The following is an 18,503-nucleotide window of genomic DNA, read 5'->3' as shown; positions in this document are numbered from 1 at the left end:
TATCCAAACTAGTGTCCCACTAGGGGAGAAATACAACAGGAATCTGCGGGGGTGGCAGCGTGTGTCGCTGCTGGGCCTGTGCGCGGGTCGGGCTCTTGCAGGAGAGATGTCTATCGCTCGCTAGCACATACAGTTATCTGGTTAAGCAGTCTAGGCTTCTAGACGTCGCGCAATACAGTAGGCAACCATGAGAAGGATATAGCAGTTGACAGTCCATCCATCACGAAGAGGTGTTAGGTTGGCTGGCCAGGGTAGCGTCCAATGTGTGTGCCGCAACGAAGGGGGGGAAGAGATTGGGCCAAACCCCGACATTGTTCCATCACTGTCCCGGTCTTTCTCAGGGGTGAACAGATGCGGATGGCCTTCCAGATCTGATGCAGGAGGTGACGTGTGCAGTTCTGTCACCGCCGTAGGGCGTCTCGTCGCTCCTGCATGATTTGCGTGAGATCGGGTGAACCCGTGGGGGAGGATGCCTGGCTTTTGGGGCGGCCTGATCGGGCACGGCTCGCGCCCCGTCTTCTGGATCGTCTTGAGTCGTTGTTGCGTGTCCTCTGGGGTCCGGGTTTAGGGATTAGCGGGCAGTTAAACTCAGTCCAATCCTGCGCCTCCTCCGCAGTGTTGAAGAATAGAGCTTTCCCTTTGTGGAGCACTTTGAGGCGGGCCGGGAACAACAAGGAGTATTGAAGATCATTCGCGCGAAGGCGCCTTTTAACTTCCAGAAAGGTGGATCGCTGCTGCTGGACCTCTCGGGCATAGTCTGGGAACACCATGACATGTTGGTCTTCCACTTGTAGGGGGCCCGCCGTCCGGGCCGCACGGAGCACCGCATCGCGGTCTCGGAAGTGCAGGAATTTAGCCAACATGGGCCGCGGAGGAAGGCCTGGCTTGGGCGCCCGGGCCGGGACCCTGTGGGCTCTTTCAATGGAGAAGTATGCCGACCGTTGCGCCTCAGGGGTGAATGATCTGGTCCAGAACTCCATGTAGGTCAGAGGGTCCGAATTTTCGACTCCCGCCGGTAGGCCCAGGACGCGGATGTTACACCGTCTCAAGCGTCCCTCCAAATCCACCGTACGTTCTTCGAGGACCGCCACGCGGCGCAGGACCTCCATCAGGTCTGCCTCCTGCGATTTCACCGTGGGTTGTAGCTCGGCCACGATCCGTTCTCCCTCCTTCACTCTGTCTGCCAGCTTGCGATGGTCGTCGCGAATCAGGCTGATGTCCGTCGTCAGGACACCCAAACTCTCCTCCATTGAGAGTCGGGACAGTTCAATTGCCGCCAACACCTGATCCAGTTTCGCTGATAGCGTAGGGTCGGTTTGCGGCGTGTTGGCTTGCGTCCACGTCCTTGTGTGTGGCATCTTCTCGATGGCCGTTTCAGGGATAGCCGTCACCTGCGAGGCCTTCAGTTTCCCCATGAGTGCTGGCAGGAGGGTCCCGCTACCTTGTGGATTCCGGGATCGGCGGGCCTCCGTCTCTCAGTTCGCCCGGGCAGGCGGTAGCTCAGTGTAGGCTGGTCACTTAGTTCTCTCCGGTCCTGGGGCAGTCACAGGTGATGGTAGCGGCGTGGCGGAGGGCCGCACGGGCGTCCACGGGTGTGCACCACTATCCAGGTGCCGCAGATGAAAAGGGGGGGGCACCTCGAGGGCGGTTGAATCCTGCCCCTGACCCCTCTGGCGTATGTTGTGGTCTCCGTGCCGGGGGTCGGGTAGTAGAGGCCCGGGGATCCGAGGTGGTGGTAGGGCGTCGTTAACGCAGGAGGAGCACTCCCGTTCTTTGGGTGGGATCCGCAGTGATTATGGCGCTCCGGTCTCCACGGGCGCCATTTTGGGGTCAGGCACCCGGGTCCCGCTGAATAGTCCCGGTCCCTTCGGCTGGGGGACGATGTGGCGGGTGCCTCCCTGTGGGTCTGAGAGGGGGCAGAGGAGTAGTGGGGTGCCGGTGGTGGAATCCCCGGAGGGAAGAGGGGGGGTAAGGGCCGACACTCACCGCCCCAAGCAGAGGACACGGACGTCCGGCGGGCGCCTCGCTGCGCCTGGATGTCTGCGAGTTGCGGTGGCCGGCTAGGCTGATGTTTAGGCTGGATCAGGGACTCGTCCAGTCCCAAGCGGTGGGTCGGCGGAGTTCTGGGGTGCCGGCCGCCATCTTGCGACCACGGGTGACAGTTCGGTGCGGGGCACTCCCCCGTGTGGTGGCCTCACGAGTCCCTGGGGTTCCTCGTCGTCGGTCATCTGCATCTCTCAGGGCTTCCGATCAAGCCGCTTGCCTCCGACAGCGTAGGAATCCTCGATCCGGAGCCGCGCCCGCCATTTTGGGATTTGGCACCCGGCTCCGATGTCAGATGTTGCGGAGCGTGCCGCTCACGAACAGTCTCTGCGGCTCATCTGGGGGGTGCCACCAATTGGGGGAGGCACCACGGGTGGGGTTGTGGAGAAATGAGGCTCCCGGCGATCTTAGGAATTGGGCAGGATGCTAGCCCGATCGCAGAGCCTCAGCAGGACACAGCCGCCATTGTGGCTTGCTAAGCCACGCCCCCCCAACCGATTTCTATCATGACGTTCGTAAAGCCCTGAAGAGTCACTGGCATTGTCCTTTGACGAAACACGTGTCGGCTGGCGTTTGTCTATGTTTTCTACACGCATTAAAGCTACAAGACATACATCCGGTGTTGACCATATTCTTGTATTACTTTGTGAACTGTCAATAATTATATGTGTGCCCAGGTTTTGTGTACTTGTATATATAATGGTATATGTGAACTTTGATTAACAGATAAGCTTTGTCATATTTATATACAGCACTAATGCTTTTAGTCTAAGGATTACTGTAAAAGCTGAGGCAATGAAATTTAGTTTGAATTCATTCGCCCTCATGTTTCATTTGTACATTTGCTAAAAGGATTGGGGTTTGGGTATTCATGTTTTTTACTTCTCTCAAATGCGCTATCTACCTCCTATAACTTTGTTTATGCCCAGTTGCTACAAATAGGGGTTGATAGTGTTGACAGAAGTGAAACCTGTTTCAGGTTTCCTACTGTCAAAACGAGGGAAGGAAGCTAGCTCCTCTACAAATTAAGGCTATGTAAAATGTATGTTACTCTCTCTCTTTCTCAATTTTTTTTTAGCCTGTCTAAGCGGTCTGTGAAATAGCAATGAGACATTTAATTGGCTATTCAGTAATACTGTTTTAAACATTGTTAGCATTAATACAATGAATAAGTATATATGTTATGTTACTGGCCATCCTGTTTGATGAAATTATGACAGGATAAATAGTCTAGATTCTTGTTCCCTTATTTGACCTTTAAGGGGAACTAGATGTGGGTAGTTTTTGTTCTACAAGTCTTAAGGTGATAACACCATTATTGTATGTTATTCCATGCTACATAGTTTTGCAAGGGCATTGCTAGTTTTTAGGTTTTGACTGGCCATGCGCATGTGCCAAAAAACCTCTTGAGTTGTGTGTGTGGGTCGGGATACGCCCCCTCCTCCGATTGGCTAGCTCCATAAATGGAGGCTAGCCATTGGGAGAGGGCTCCGTCCGTCAATCTCGGACCAGATTCGGGGGCGTTCCCGAGAATCTTTGGCTTTTGGCTACGTCAGCCGAAAGCCTCTTCTCGGGAACGCCCCCGAATCTGGTCCGGGATTGAGGGCACCCGCCTTCCTGCTCCTGTGCGATGGCCTTCCTGCTCCTGTGCGATGGCCGGTATAGAGGCAGGCAGTCAGTCAGTCCGAAGCGCTGTGCTTCCCCCTGAGCGCTTTTTGTGCACAGCCGTTTTGCCCGTGAAAATCACCGCCGCAGCCCCGGGGCCGCAGAGAAGCCGAGGGAACCACTGCTGACGTCACCCAGGAGCCGCGCTGCCATTGGTTCAGGCTGCGGGAGGCTCGCCGGGCGACCTGCGCGGTGATTGGCTGCTGGAGTGAGGAGTTAATGTGTTGGCTCGCCCTGCGCCCACCTCTATAGCTCACAAAAATACCGTCACTAGGACTGGCTTTGCGTACCAGGCACGTCCCTTCAAATGCACACTGCTCAGACAACCAGCTCACAGCTCAGTGTTCAGCCACGTGCTCAGAGGCCTGCCAGGCTAGACGCACCTGTTTCTCCCCCTCCCCCCGGTGCCCGCTCTCCATCTGTCTGAAGAAATCATTGCATTACGCCGAGGCTGGCAGAACACCGCTTGTCTGGGCGATAACAAGAGTGAGTGTGTGAAAGAGCTGGCAGAGACGAGGCGAGAGACTGGGGCTCATCAATGCAGTGCTCCTGCTCGGGCTGCGGCGCGCGCCCTTCCCCCACGCGCCACCGAGGCAAGCCGCGCCCACGCAATGCATTTCTCTGAAGTGAGGTTGGAACCAGAAACAAGGCCGAGGTGACAACCGCTCCTTGTGCTCCGGCGAACGGCGGCAACCCTGCTAACAATCCCATCACACAGGCCGATTTTTCGTCGGAAAACTTAGCGTTTTCAGTTTCCCATGACTTGGTCATGTATAAATTTGAGGCAGATTTTGGGCAGCTTGGAAGCAGAGAGTAGGGATGAATGTCTTGAGCCAAAAAGCAGAGCTAGCGCACGCGGTCAACATACTTTAGTGACACTGTCCGTGACGACGGACGGTGCAGTGCCAGAGGTGGGTCAAATGCTATACTGTTTTTTCTACAACATATGAATTTATTCGAAGATTAATACAATTTTTAGAATAGGCTTACTGCCGTCGGAAGCGTGGCTTAAATGTTGCTCGTATGGAATATTTGTAGATATATTTGCGATTAATGTATTTATTGCAATTAATATTTCAATACATTTTACACAATAACTTTCAAATGCTCGAATGAGAAATCGGCCTATAAATAAGTTAAAGTGCTAATACTAATTATAAATATAAATGTACATCACATGACGTTAAAGCTGCTTTTATTTTTGACACTGCATTGAGAAACCGGTCTATACTTTTGGGCTGCCATCTGCATAGTTATAAGGATTTACCAGTAGAACTTACTTTCTCACTAAATGTCAGTGAGCCAACATTTCCGTCGAATTTCATATACTTTTCTTAATATATGGATTGCTATACCTGTCGGGCGATGTCTGCGTTTATAAACCCCATTCCATTCAACTAGACCTCCTAAAAAAAATCTGTTATTCAGCGCTATATATATTTCATTGCTACATCAAGTAGCAAAAAACAGTATATTTAGGGCTAACACCATTCTACATAGAAAAAACCCGAATTATACAACTTGGCACTCACTTCTTATTACCATCCGTATCATTACTGAAATTGAAGCATATCCTATAAAACTTGTATTCCCATTAACAGAAGACCAGAGAATGTCCTCTTTTACAGTCATTAACAACGTATCCAATGAAGACCTGGACACATTAAACACAGCTCCAAACCTGGCATATTACTGCGCAGTAATGAAGAGGCACAGCAGCGAGTGTTCCGGAGGTGGGGGCAAAGGCGGTGCTGTCTCTAGGGCTGGTGAAGGCATCTCGTCGGTCCCACGTTAGTTAGCCCCTTGGAGGTCTCTTGCTCTATATGCAAACGTCTCTCGCGTGCCACTGCGCATTGATGGAGAAGCAGGAATCTGTGTGCGTTGGGTGAAGGGGTGAGTGGCGAGACATCTCTTCGAGTCACTTTGAGAGGAGGGGCGCAGCATCCTTTGTGCTGGAGCGGGGCACAGGCGGAGAGTGAAGAAACACAATGCCGCAGACTCCTCCATCGCCGCTGCGATCTCGCTGCATCAGTACCGCCGAGCCGAGGGCTCCAGACCGCAGCCCTCCCAGAGATGTGCACAACGCGAGCGGCGTTCATATCACCACACGCTCGTCTCCCTTTGTCATTGCATTTTAGAATAGGCAAATACAAGTTCGTAGAAGCTCTTGTGCGTGTGTAAGGAAGATCAGATCGTGTTACTGAGATATAAAAACAGGAAATTGGTTACATTCTAGAACTTCCTTTTTGTTGCTTTTGTTAGCGGTTCTTCTTGTTTTTTTAATGTTCTGTTCGAACCTGTGAAAGGTGGTAAAAATCACATTAGAGCTCTTGAAACGATAGCCAATCATCTCAGACAAAGCTATAAAGTGCAACAGTGCTTGCAGCCATAAGCCTGCATTATGTGTGTGACCATGTTTGCAGCATGCGTTTGATAATGCTTGCAGCCACGCTTGTGACTGCTTCCAGCCATGTGTGTAACAGTGCTCCTTTCTCAAACTATTAAAATGGGTCGGATGGAAAATCACTTGGTTTTGGGTTTTGCTGTGTACTACGAAACTCGTGATTTCACCCCCCCCCTGTTGGAAAGAATGAGGGGAGCCCCCGCCAGAAGACTCCTCAGACGCTGGCCACATTCCCACTTTTTCCCGCGCTCTAAGTTACGCCCTGCGGCTTAGAAGGGCGCCTCCGTTGGGACACATAACCCCCGCCTATCCTCAACGAGGTAAACCCATCGTCCATAAGAAGTCAATCCGCATCTCAACCAGCTCTGACGCCAATCTCACCAACTCCGAACACCTTCACTTCCAGATCCACATCGACCCCAAGACCACACTCAGAGGCACCCTCCTCTACAGACCACCAGGGCCCCGCGCAAAATTCAGCGAAGACATCACGGACTTCATCACTCCTCACGCGCTCCTCTCCAAAGACTACATCCTACTGGGAGACCTCAACTTTCACCTTGAAAAGATCAACGACCGCAACACCACCACCCTCTTGGACAATCTCGCCAACCTCGAACTCAAACAACTGGTCACGTCCCCCACCCACATCGCAGGTCACACACTCGACCCCATCTTCACCTCCAGCAATCATGTCACCTTCAGCCACACTACGGATCTCCTCTGGACTGATCACAGCTGCGTTCACTTCACCTACAACAAACCAAAACCCACCAACCACCTCCAACCAACTCTGCAAAGAAACTGGAACAAAATCACCACGGACCAGATCTCCTCATCGCTCCTTCTAAACACCCCAGCCCACTCTTCTAACGCAAACGAAGCCGCCGCCAACCTCACCCTATGGTTATCCAACACCGCCGACACCTTAGCACCACTGAAGAAACGTCAAAACAAACCTGCCAGCAAAAAGGCCTCATGGTTCAACGATGATCTCAACAAGTCCAAGAAACTCTGCCGCTCCCTCGAAAAGGCCTGGAAAAAAGACCCAACCACTAGCACCAAGGACGCCTTCAAAAACGCCACCCGCACTCACCATCAACTAATCCGAAAGGCCAAGAAAACAGCATTCAAGGACCGACTTGACAACAACGCCCACAACAGCAAGGAACTCTTCAACATCGTCAAGGAATTTTCCAATCCCTCGGCCAACTCCAACGACATCACCCCTTCTCAAGCCCTCTGCGACTCCCTGGCTTTATTCTTCCACAACAAAATTGCAGACATCCACAACAGCTTCGACAACCAACCCGGAAACCAACCCACCCTTCCATTTGCTCAACATTCTCCCCCCGTGAACACCCTTAACGACTGGAACCCAATCTCCACTGAGGACACAATCCGTCTGATGAATTGAATCCACTCAGGATCCCCCACAGACCCATGTCCCCACCACATCTTCAACAAAGCAGACTCCGTCATAGCACCGCACCTCCGAGACGTCATCAACAGCTCCCTCAACTCCGCCACCTTCCCGGAAGACTGGAAACACGCTGAACTCACCGCCCTTCTGAAGAAACCCACAGCGGACCCCACCGAACTCAAAAATTACCGCCCCATCTCGCTCCTTCCATTCCCGGCCAAAGTCATCGAGAAAGCTGTCAACAACCAGCTCGCCGCCTTCCTCGAAGCCAACAAATCCCTCGACTCCTCACAATCTGGCTTCCGAGCCAAACAAAGCACTGAGACCGCCCTCATCGCAGCAACAGACGACATTCGAACTCTACTGGACAATGGAGACACAGTCGCCCTCATCCTCCTCGACCTCTCTGCAGCATTTGACACAGTCTGCCACAGCACCCTTTTACAACGCCTCAATAACATCGGAATCCAAGGAAAAGCACTTGAATGGATCACCTCGTTCCTCACCGGAAGAACTCAGAAAGTCCGCCTTCCACCATTCAAATCCGAGGCCACTGAAGTCATCTGTGGCGTACCACAAGGATCCTCACTCAGCCCCACCCTCTTCAACGTATACATGAGCCCCCTCGCGGCCATCGCCCGCCAACATAACCTCAACATCATCTCTTACGCGGATGACACTCAACTAATCCTTTCTCTCACCAATGACCCCAGCACCGCCAAAACTAACCTACACGAAGGAATGAAAGAAGTTGCCGAATGGATGAAACAAAGCCGCCTGAAACTGAACTCAGACAAAACAGAAGTCCTCATCTTAGGTACATCCCCCTCTGCATGGGACGACTCCTGGTGGCCGGAAGCCCTCGGAAAAGCACCCATCCCGACAGACCACGCACGGAACTTAGGCGTCATCCTGGATTCTTCACTCTCAATGAATAGACAAGTCAGCGCCGTATCCTCTTCATGCTTCAACATTCTTCGCATGCTTAGAAAAACATTTCGCTGGATCCCCACCGAAACAAGGAAAACAGTCACCCATGCGCTGGTCACGAGCCGACTGGACTACGGAAACACCCTCTACGCAGGCACTACCGCTAAACTCCAGAAGAAACTACAACGAATCCAAAACGCCTCAGCCAGGATCATATTAGACATCCCACGCAACGAACACATCTCTGGTCACCTTAAAGACCTCCACTGGCTACCCGTCAATAAGAGGATCACTTTCCGACTGCTAACCCACGCACACAAATCACTCTACGACATCGGACCAGAATGCCTCAACTCACGACTGTCCTTATACACCCCCTCCCGCCAACTACGTTCTTCCAGCCAAGCCCTCGCCACCGTTCCTCGCATCAACAAGACCACCATGGGAGGCAGATCCTTCTCATACCTGGCTGCTAAAACATGGAACTCACTCCCCGCCTTACTTCGCCTTACCCAGAACCACCTAGCATTCAGAAAGCAACTCAAAACGTGGATATTTGACAAATAATCCTCCTCCCCTTCTAAGCGCCTTGGGACCCTCTGGGTATGTAGTGCGCTATATAAATTTTCTGACTTGACTTGACTTGAGATCGGGACACAGCTGCCGGGCTGGGGCGCCCCCTGCTGGACTAATCACGCTGGGCTCAAGGCCCCTGGGACAGGGCACTTGGGCGTGGCCGTCTCTACTGCACTTCGAAGACATCCACTTGACGCCTCATGGGCAGCAAGCAGGGTGGATGTCAAGACAGTCACATGCACATTGACTGGGCAAAATCTGGGGTGGAGGGGGGATTCCGGGGGGAGACTTTTAGGCTGGGGAAATTAGCATTCCCTTGCGATTTTAATTAGAGTAAATGTAAAACGGTTAATAAATATTATTAGTTTTCCCCAAAAAGTATGTGACCTGTTACCAATGGGGGGATAAATAACCCTTCCGATACCAAATTGCATCACACAGAGTCATCTGAAATCATGCATTAAGGCGATGAATTGATGGATCAGACTCAGTGGCGTTTTCTGTTGTCCCGGCATCTGGGAAGGTGGTTGGGACCGCCACGGAGCGCGTCACTTGTACACCAAGAAAGAGATGCTTCACACTCTGTGCTTTGATGATCACAGTGACAGGTGGGTCGCCGCGGTCTGCTTTTTAGGTTTTGACTGGCGATGCGTACTTCAGTACGCATGCGCCAAAAAACCTTATGAGTTGTATGTGGCGTCGGGTCTCCGCCCCCTCTTCCCATTGGCTAGCTCCATAAATGGAGGCTAGCCATTGGGAGAGGTAACTGTCCGTCAATCTCGGACCAGATTCGGGGGCGTTCCCGAGAATTTTTGGCTTTTGGCTATGTCAGCCGAAAGCCTCTTCTCGGGAACGCCCCCGAATCTGGTCCGGGATTGAGGGCACCGCCTTCCTGCTCCTGTGCGATGGCCTTCCTGCTCCTGTGCGATGGCCGGTATAGAGGCAGGCAGTCAGTCAGTCCGAAGCACTGTGCTTCCCCCTGAGCGCTTTTTGTGCACAGCCGTTTTGTCCGTGAAAATCACCGCTGCAGCCCCGGGGCCGCGGAGAAGCCGAGGGAACCATAGCTGACGTCACCCGGGAGCCGCGCTGCCATTGGTTCAGGCTGCGGGAGGCTCGCCGGGCGACCTGCGCGGTGATTGGCTGCTGGAGTGAGGAGAAACCAGGAAGCGGACGGGAGGCCACCCCGCGCTCCTGCCGGGAAGAAGAAGGAACCGTCCTCCGGCGAGGCTCTCCCGAGGAGAGAGCCCTGCCACCGTCTCCCAGAAGAGCCCAGCGGAGAGGAGCCGCCGCCGCCTCAGACAACCGGTGAGTGCGGGCGGGCTCCGGCTCGCTCCTATGCGTAGGGGAGTGCCGTGGGCAGGTTGATGTGCCCAGAGCGGCCCCGTAACTCAGGATTGCGAATGTGCACCTGGGGGTTCATCATTTGTGTTACTTTTTTATTACTTTGCATTGACTTTGAGTAACTACTTCCTTTTTTATTACAATCCAGTTAATTATACATTTAAAGTATAGGCATAGCCGTGACAGTTGTAAATCAACAACATTATACCTGGAAATAACAATTGCACAAAATACATCCCGCTATACATATTTCAAAACATCACTTTACAGCGTACTGCCCTAGACCTATCGGTATGTACCTGAAAGATGGACATTAGCTGACATAAACATCGGGCTCTAAAAACAATTGGACCAATTTGCGCCTGCCGCAGGGAATCCATCCTAGCAAAGCAGGGACTTTTTACAAACCCATTTATTGCTTTCCTTTTAAGTTCATTTTTGATTTTTTAAGTGGCAGCTCGAAGCTCCGTTGTAGGCTTTGTTTACTCCTCTACATAATTAAACACATTGCAGATCACTTTGATGCCTGCGGATTGGATGCTATCCATACAGTTTTTATTTATTTATCCATTTTAAAATTGTATAGCGCACATTCACCCCCTGCACTATAGATGCATTATACATGTCTAAAATAAAGTCACGGTAGGCAGAGAAAGAAGACTCCACGCGCTGACGCTCTCTCTGGGGAGACGGGGGATGTAAAAATAATTTTATAACAAATGCATGGAAAGATGGAATGTGGGCTGTGATAGGGCCCCCGAGTCCCCTCGTTCCCCACCTGCTGCTGACCTCTCAGGAGGGATCAGGTAAACTCGAGTGCCGTGCGCTAGTTAGGATTGCTAATGACACCTTTCTTTTTACAACAATCCCTTACCTTGAAAGAAGTGTCAGAGACCCTGCAAAGGTCAGTGTCTTTAACTAGGACGCAATCAATGAATCATTTCATACAGTGCACTTTACAGGTCCCTGGGAACTCAGCAGGACCTTTGAGGGAGGGTTTTCCCAACACAAATCTAGTTTCTCGTAGATTTCTGTATTCTTTTGCAATGCTTCACTGTGAGTTTCCCAGGCAGGTAGGGGAAAGCCATAAGAGGAGTGTAGGAAAAATGGTGCACTTAACTGCTGGAGCAGGAAAGAAAGAGGGAGTGGTCCAAGAGTCGACTGGCTTTGTACACATACTGGACTCTTGATTGGTTGTTACATGTTGACCTTTTCCCAGGTGCTCATGGGAAAGGTCAATGCTGCAGCATAGCTGGTAATAAAGCAGAAATCCGATTAAGAGTCCACCATGACCACTATATTCCTCTCCATACTCCGATCACCTTAAGGTTTCCTACCTCGACCAGAAATAAATATGAGGAACGGTATTAAGTTCAATCAATCAATCAATCATAGACATTTATAGAGCGCTCTACTTACCCGGAGGGTCTCAAGGTGCTGGGGGGGGGGGGGGGTGCTGCTACTGCTCGAACAGCCAGGTCTTGAGCTTCTTCCTGAAGGCGAGGTGGTCTTGGGTCAGGCGCAGGTGCTGTGAGGGTGTGTGTGGAGGGCTCTGTGTGGCTGTGTGTGTAGGAAGCTTTGTGTGGCTGTGTGTGTGGGGGGCTCTGTGTGGCTGTGTGTGTGGGGGGCTCTGTGTGGCTGTGTGTGTGGGGGGCTCTGTGTGGCTGTGTGTGGGGGGCTCTGTGTGGGGGTGTGTGTGGGGGGGCTCTGTGTGTGTTTGTGTGTGTCATTTGCGAGAGAAAGCTAGTGGCATTGTAAATGACAATGCCATTTATTTATGTTAAAAAAAACATAAATGAAAATAATGTCAAGAGCAATGCCAATAGCTCTAACTTTAACAAAGGCAAAACCATTGCATTGTAAATGCTTGTTATTAGCTAGTCTGTGTAAATAAACTGACAGTCCTTATTAGAGCTGATGTTGCATAGTTTGGAACGTAGGGAAGATGACCATGTGATCCTTAGCAAAAAAAATATTTTGAATGAAATGTTTTATAGATAAGAAACTCTGTTAAATTAGCAGTTTTTGATTTTTCCTGTTGCTCCTATAACATGAGAGCATGGTCCTAAGCGTACAATGTAGGTGCTTTTATGAAGAAGAATCGTTTTAGAAGTGTCTGCAGTCCCGTACAAATAATGTAAAATTTATGAGCAAAAGTGTAGAACATTTCCTTTTTTTTTTTTTAGGGTTTTCAGATTAGTACACAGGAATACACCAATGTTAGGATTTAGAGTATGTCTGCGTTGTTTTTCTCTTTTCCTCACAATTTAGTAAATGAATACAGACTTCCTTGGCTGCTTGGGATTGGGTGATGTATTACTCTTGTCAATTCACCAAAGAATTCCATTTATATTCGCCAAAAGGTCCAGACTGTTGTTTTTTTTAACTCTCTCATAGATAGATGAAAGTGGTTCTTGGGTGCCTTGCCAATATATGGGGCGTCCAAAGATTACGAAGTATTCTCTGTTGATAGACTGTTTCTGTGCCTGGTCTAAAGACCTTTTGTTCTGTCCACCAATAGATATTTGCTGCCTTACAACCATTGCCAGAGGGGCCCGGACATCAGATTCAGCCTGGGGAGTCAGCGTCAGCACCAGTCCAGCTTGAAGCCAAAGTGAAGGTAACCAGCACAGGCATTGCTGGCAACTAGGACCTCAGTGAAGGTGGACCCCTGAGATGTAATGTGTACCCCTGCCACTGTCTTGGGCGAAAGACGGGGTCACAAATCAGAAAGGAGAAATTGTAGATTAAGTTTTGATGCTCAGCTGAGAGTCAAAGACCGACCAGAATGGCAAGGAGGCTTTGCTTGTGGTGACCCCCTTTTGAAACAAGGGTTGCTTCAGGGATCCTAGCATCAGGCCTCTGAATCCTGGTCCCAAAGTGAATGCAAGTTTGCACCTTTGTTTGTTGGTCAAGAGATACCTGGGTACACTAGATGCAATGTGTGGCCCCAACGAATGAGCAGTGCGCCAACAGAGCAATACAGGAGTTAGGGAAGGACTTGAGTTTAGGGTACAGGTGCTATGTCTCTGGTGCCTGTTAGATTGAAGTGAAGAAAACTGGTGCACTGCCTGAGACACTGGACAGGATCGTTAAGAGCATTTGCCCTGGTGGGTGACTGCCGTATCCTGAAAGAAGAGACTTTTTCCTTGAAATTGGGCTGTGATTCTTGAGTTGCGAGTTGTGCAGCTCCACCGTGGAAACAACAAGAGCCTGCCTGTGAGGCTCAAACGGACACAGGGAGAAGACTCCCCTCTGGCTTGGTTGTACAGCGGCTTCAATTTCTCCAAGGACGACTTCTTTAACTTGTTAATAATGTACCCCTTTAGTCGTCCCATTTTTGAGGAGGAGTAGCCCTTTGCAGCTCTTCGTCCTAATTCTTACGGCCCTGTGTGGTCCTCCTGGTCCCAAATATAATTGATGTTCTAGCCCTCAAAAAAGGAAAATGTAACAGTCAGTTGGAAAATGTTTTTATTAGAGATGTCCTGTTAGATAATCTGAAACTGAAATAGATGGTCACTGCAATGCATAGGAGCCCTGAAAATGTTTACTAGATTATTTTAGGATTTGCTTTTGCTTAGGACTAGAAAAATGATGATTCTGTTTGTAATTGTGGTCATTACTTTCTCCTGCTATCTGTATGTTAATGATGACCCGATACTCCGTTCCATTTGTATTCCTGCTTATGCCTCACATATACCCGCTTAATGAAATGTTTAGAATGGAAAATGCCCACCTAGCAATGAATTAGGATATTGATAAATTTATGAAAATTAATGTGCAAATATTTTCTGTGTTCCTACTGGATCATAGGAATGTCTTTAGCTCATGCTAAAAGGACTCTCTGTTAAATATTGCAGGGATTTGTTAGCATGAGCTGAAAGCCATTTTGTATTTCTAGCAGCCATCTTGTTTGCCATGTGCTGCCACGCGCTCTGTCCTCCCTCAGTGTTGACTGCTCTTGTAATCTGCCTAGAAACAAACTATATTTAGCATCTTCCGCCTTCGCACATGCTCAGAAGAGCCTAGCTAGTAGAATGCACCTGCTCTGCTTGTAGATTTGTCAAGCTATTTTTGCTGCTGTATGGAGAAGTAACTCTCCTTCCACTTTGTTGAGCAAGCAGATCTTGTATACCCATATTACGCATTTTGCATGCTTACATGTGCCTGGACTGCCCCTTGGTGTTATGCTGACTATGTAACCCTAAGCATATATAAGGCCTCTGTTTTCTGTACTCCTCAGACTGCCTCTTTTAGTTTAAGTCTTCTGTGTGATGTAGTCTCCCTCATTTGAGGTTAATAAAGATGTTACTTTTATATTTCAGCTTCTGTGCCAATTTCTTCTTTGTTGGTTTAAAAGGACCGGCCAGTAACCATGTGAAGTCACTGGAGAAGCAGTGGCACAGAGTAACAACTTCCTAAAAGTTGCATTTTTATAATGGCAACTTTCAATTTGACTTGAACATCAAGTCAGGCTTAATGGCACGATTAATTTAATACCCCACATCAGTAGTCCTATTCAGAAGTTAGCCGGGCTGAGTGGTAAGCGGATAACTCTGTTAGCCAATGGGAATATTAACTTTCCCACAGCTAAACTGCAATTTAGAAGTGTTGCTGAAAGTGCATACATGTCCTACTTAATAATATACAACTTAGTGCCTTAGGGCTCGATAGGCCTCCCTTAGCGGAGACTTACATGTATTGTAAAGGGAAGTGGGTGCTTTGCCATTGGTTTGAATGGCAAAGTCAAACTAGCAGTGTTACCACTGACCTTCCAGGCTGCAGTGGCAGGCTGGAAGTCATTTTGTACTTTGTCACATACAGGGTGGCACAATCAGTGCTGCAGCCCTGAGTAGACACTGTGCCTTACATGCCCTGGGTCCCATATACTGGGGACTTATAAGTAAGTCAGTATCTGCATATTGGAGGTAGTCAATTCAACATGCACTTTGTAAGAGGTTAGAACCCCACCATTGAGGTATGGTTATCAGGCCTCAGTGCACTCAGACTCGAAAAACCAGCAGCATCAGTCCAAAAATACGAGGGTGAATAATATGCAAAAAGAGGTTCTTTACACTGAGAAAGATTAACTTCAGTTCTTTTATGGTACTTGGGATGCAAGTATCTGATTTTGTCTGTATACATGCTATAAGGCCTTTTAATATTAAACAGAAAATGGTTATATTTAATATTGCACACATGTGCACTGATTTTTTTATTTTAGAATTCTACTTAAAAAACATTTTTTTTTACAATTGTATGTAGTATGAACTTTTCTCAAGGGCATTGGGGCGCTTTACAAGAGCACAAGTTACCTTACACAAGGGCACATAAATGTTTTGGTAAGCACGGGGAGATTAAGGCCTAGATGCATCAAGGTAAGATCTGCTCGCAAAGGGGCAGATTCTCAGAATCTGCCCCTTTGCGACCGGTATTTTGGGATGCATCATCCCAAATGCAAAAATCGCAAATTAAGAAATCGCAAAATTGCGATTACTTGCATTTAAGGAATCTCAAATTGAGATTCTTTAAATGCAATGCATTAAAGTTGAAAAAATAGCGATTTCGCTTATAGGGCTCGCAAATTACCATGACATTGAACTTCATGGTAATTTGCAAAAAACTTTGAAAAATGCACTAAAGTGCATTTTTCAAAGTTTCATGTTGCGCACACACATGCCCTAAGGGCATGTGTGTGTGCAACATATGTGCACAGATCAATTTCAGGGGTGCAACAGTGTGTCCTTTGGACACCCCTGCACCTTTGAAATCGCATTCTCAATTTGCGATTCGCTAATTGAGATTCGCAAATTGAGAATGTCTTCCTATTCATTCCTATGGGCCTCTAGGCCCATAGGAATGAATGGGGAGGTAGTCCTTAATTGTGACTCTAAATTTGCGAGTCGCAATTAAGGAATTTTAAGAAATCGCTATTTTTTTTAGTGATTTCTTCATGTAAATGTAAATTGATACTTGCATAGCGCACTACTCACCCGCAAGGGTCTCAAGGCGCTTGTACGAATACCGCTGTGGAACCTATCCTGGCTTTCCCTGTGAGGCGTCCACTCCTGGGCAACCCCAAGGTGGAGGCCAGGCATCCTTAGCGTTGTGGGGGCCGTTGTGGAGATTAAGCAAGCTATTGCCCAGAGTTGCAGAGTGGAACTCCATGATTGGAATAGGCACCGAGGCGAGAATTATCAGGTCCGTGGAATTTTGAGCCCAAGACCCGCCGAGGCGGGAATTGAACCCTGGTCCCGGGCTAGACCTCTGCATCAGGGTCTGCCGCTCTAACCATTGAGCCACACTTCTCCACGCATTGCATTTTGCTATTCCTTAATAGCGAATCGTTATTTTTCGCTATTAAGGAATAGCAAAATGGGTTCTTGATGCATCTGGGAGTAAGTGAGTTAGCCAGAATCACAGGATGTTGAGCCGACGCCGGACTCAAACCTGGTTCCCCAATTCCAACGTCTGCAGCTGGTCATAATACCATATATTTGATCATTTGTTTAAAGGGTAACATCAATTCTATTATTTTTAGGCTGTATATTTAAGTTGTGTATTTGGGACTCGATCTTCAACGACAGGTATCAAGTTTTAGATAAACTTTCGACTTATGTCCTGGGATGCAATGAGACACAGGCCCTGGAAACTTTAAATCACGCTTAACTTGGAGATAATGCTGACAAACCGAACCGAATCCAGAGGTGGACAGATACTGGGCCAAGTGCCCAGCGTAACAAAAAGCATTCTTACCAGACGGATCCATCCTGTTGATTCCGAACACAGCCCTGCTGTGAAACATCCAGAAATGGCCATTGTTACAGGACCGGAGGCAGGGCTGGCAGGGGACGATCACGTGGTACCCCACGATGTTACCACTGGAGCAGCAAAGACAACAGCATGTTAAGTGAGAAGACAGACATAACAGAACCACCCACCCCGCTGCCCTTGAACACCCAAGCAGCTGTCCAAGCAGCCACTGGGAGGAGAGGGCCTTCCTTCCTGGCCTAGAAAAACACGGCTGGTTTAGAAGCAGAGGGAAGCAGAATGTTCATTGTTAGTGTGGGGTTGAGGGGAGAATTTAAGGGGAGAATTTAACTTATGTCAGGCAAATGCACAACACACTCCCAAAGAAATAATTCAGAATCACATCTGTATGTATACCATAATTTCATTTTTCAGATTAGAGGGTTAGATATACCTAAAAGAGGACTAGAGGGGCTGGTTCGATGTATTCCCAACTTTTCTAAGTATAATCACACCCACTAAAACGCAACTCAGAAGTGTACATTGGGTCTTCATACTGGAAAAATGTATACACTTTTTAACGGTGCACTATGCACTTTTCAACACAGGCTTATTCAACAATCTTAACACAAGAATCTACTTCAGAAGTGTCTATCTGCACTTTTTTTTTTTTTTACAAACAATCACGCATTCTATTTTGAGAAACTGAAATAGACCAGACAGATTCTGCGAACAAACATGCGTTCTGTACATTTTTTTAAATGTAGCCTCTGTAAGAAGTTAATATATGGGACTCTAGACTCGAAAGCTACTACAGCCTGTGAAATGTAATAAAGCCCATATAAAGCAGCGTGTGTTGCTTCAGGCCAGACAGCGTCCAGTGCTGCTCCCTGCATGAGGCCAGCTGACAGGCTGATGGGAACAAGACCATACTCACCACTTCAAACAGGCAACATCCTTCAGCTTGCATTCACAGATGTCAGTGAAATAGCATCTTCCAACGAAGTCCACAGCACTGAGAGGAAGAACCAAGAGAGCAAGAATTACGAGTTGGTGTCAAGAGAGGTTGGAACTTCTGACTTTGAGCTCGATTTACTGTCTGAACAGTTTTTACTTGAGCATCAAGGGCTGAGACATACTCTAGTGTTAACAGAGTGTTTACCTTTTTGGATGTTAGACCCCATTCGGGGAGCACAAGGCAGACCACGCCAACTGGGCCCCAACTATGGTGGTTTGGGTTAGTTTCCCCTCGTGTCCTGGGGTCCGTGCTATTATGGCTCCAAATACACTCTTTCTGCACTTGATTCTCAGGTTAGCGAGAGCAAGCATTTCAAAGGCTTCTTAGAGAGAAAGCGCCGAGAGCCCAGAATT

The 18,503-nt window shown here is 48.7% G+C and overlaps 1 protein-coding gene across 7 annotated transcripts in view; it reads right to left on the bottom strand.

Moving 5' to 3' along the window:
• Positions 1-18,503, bottom strand: part of RUMY1 (regulator of UNG2 and MKLN1 interacting yippee protein 1) — a 107,570-nt gene that overhangs the window by 41,109 nt on the left and 47,958 nt on the right. For 4 of the 7 annotated variants that reach the window (XR_015296018.1, XR_015296019.1, XM_086923420.1 and 1 more), the window contains 2 exons: positions 18,070-18,147; positions 17,139-17,263 (listed from right to left, as the gene is read on the bottom strand). Coding sequence is in view for 5 of the 7 variants with exons in the window: in XM_086923420.1 (XP_086779546.1) it covers positions 17,139-17,263; positions 18,070-18,147 (203 nt within the window). In the remaining 2 variants the exon portion in view is untranslated. Of the gene's footprint in view, positions 1-4,754; positions 6,006-17,138; positions 17,264-18,069; positions 18,148-18,503 lie in introns of those variants that run through there. The other 3 variants (XM_086923422.1, XM_086923419.1, XM_086923421.1) reach the window with 2 other exon arrangements.

This window comes from Lissotriton vulgaris, chromosome 5 (genome assembly GCF_964263255.1).
Source record: "Lissotriton vulgaris chromosome 5, aLisVul1.2, whole genome shotgun sequence".
NCBI classification, from domain to species: Eukaryota; Metazoa; Chordata; class Amphibia; order Caudata; family Salamandridae; genus Lissotriton; species Lissotriton vulgaris.
This window is presented reverse-complemented; position numbering and strand designations above follow the sequence as displayed.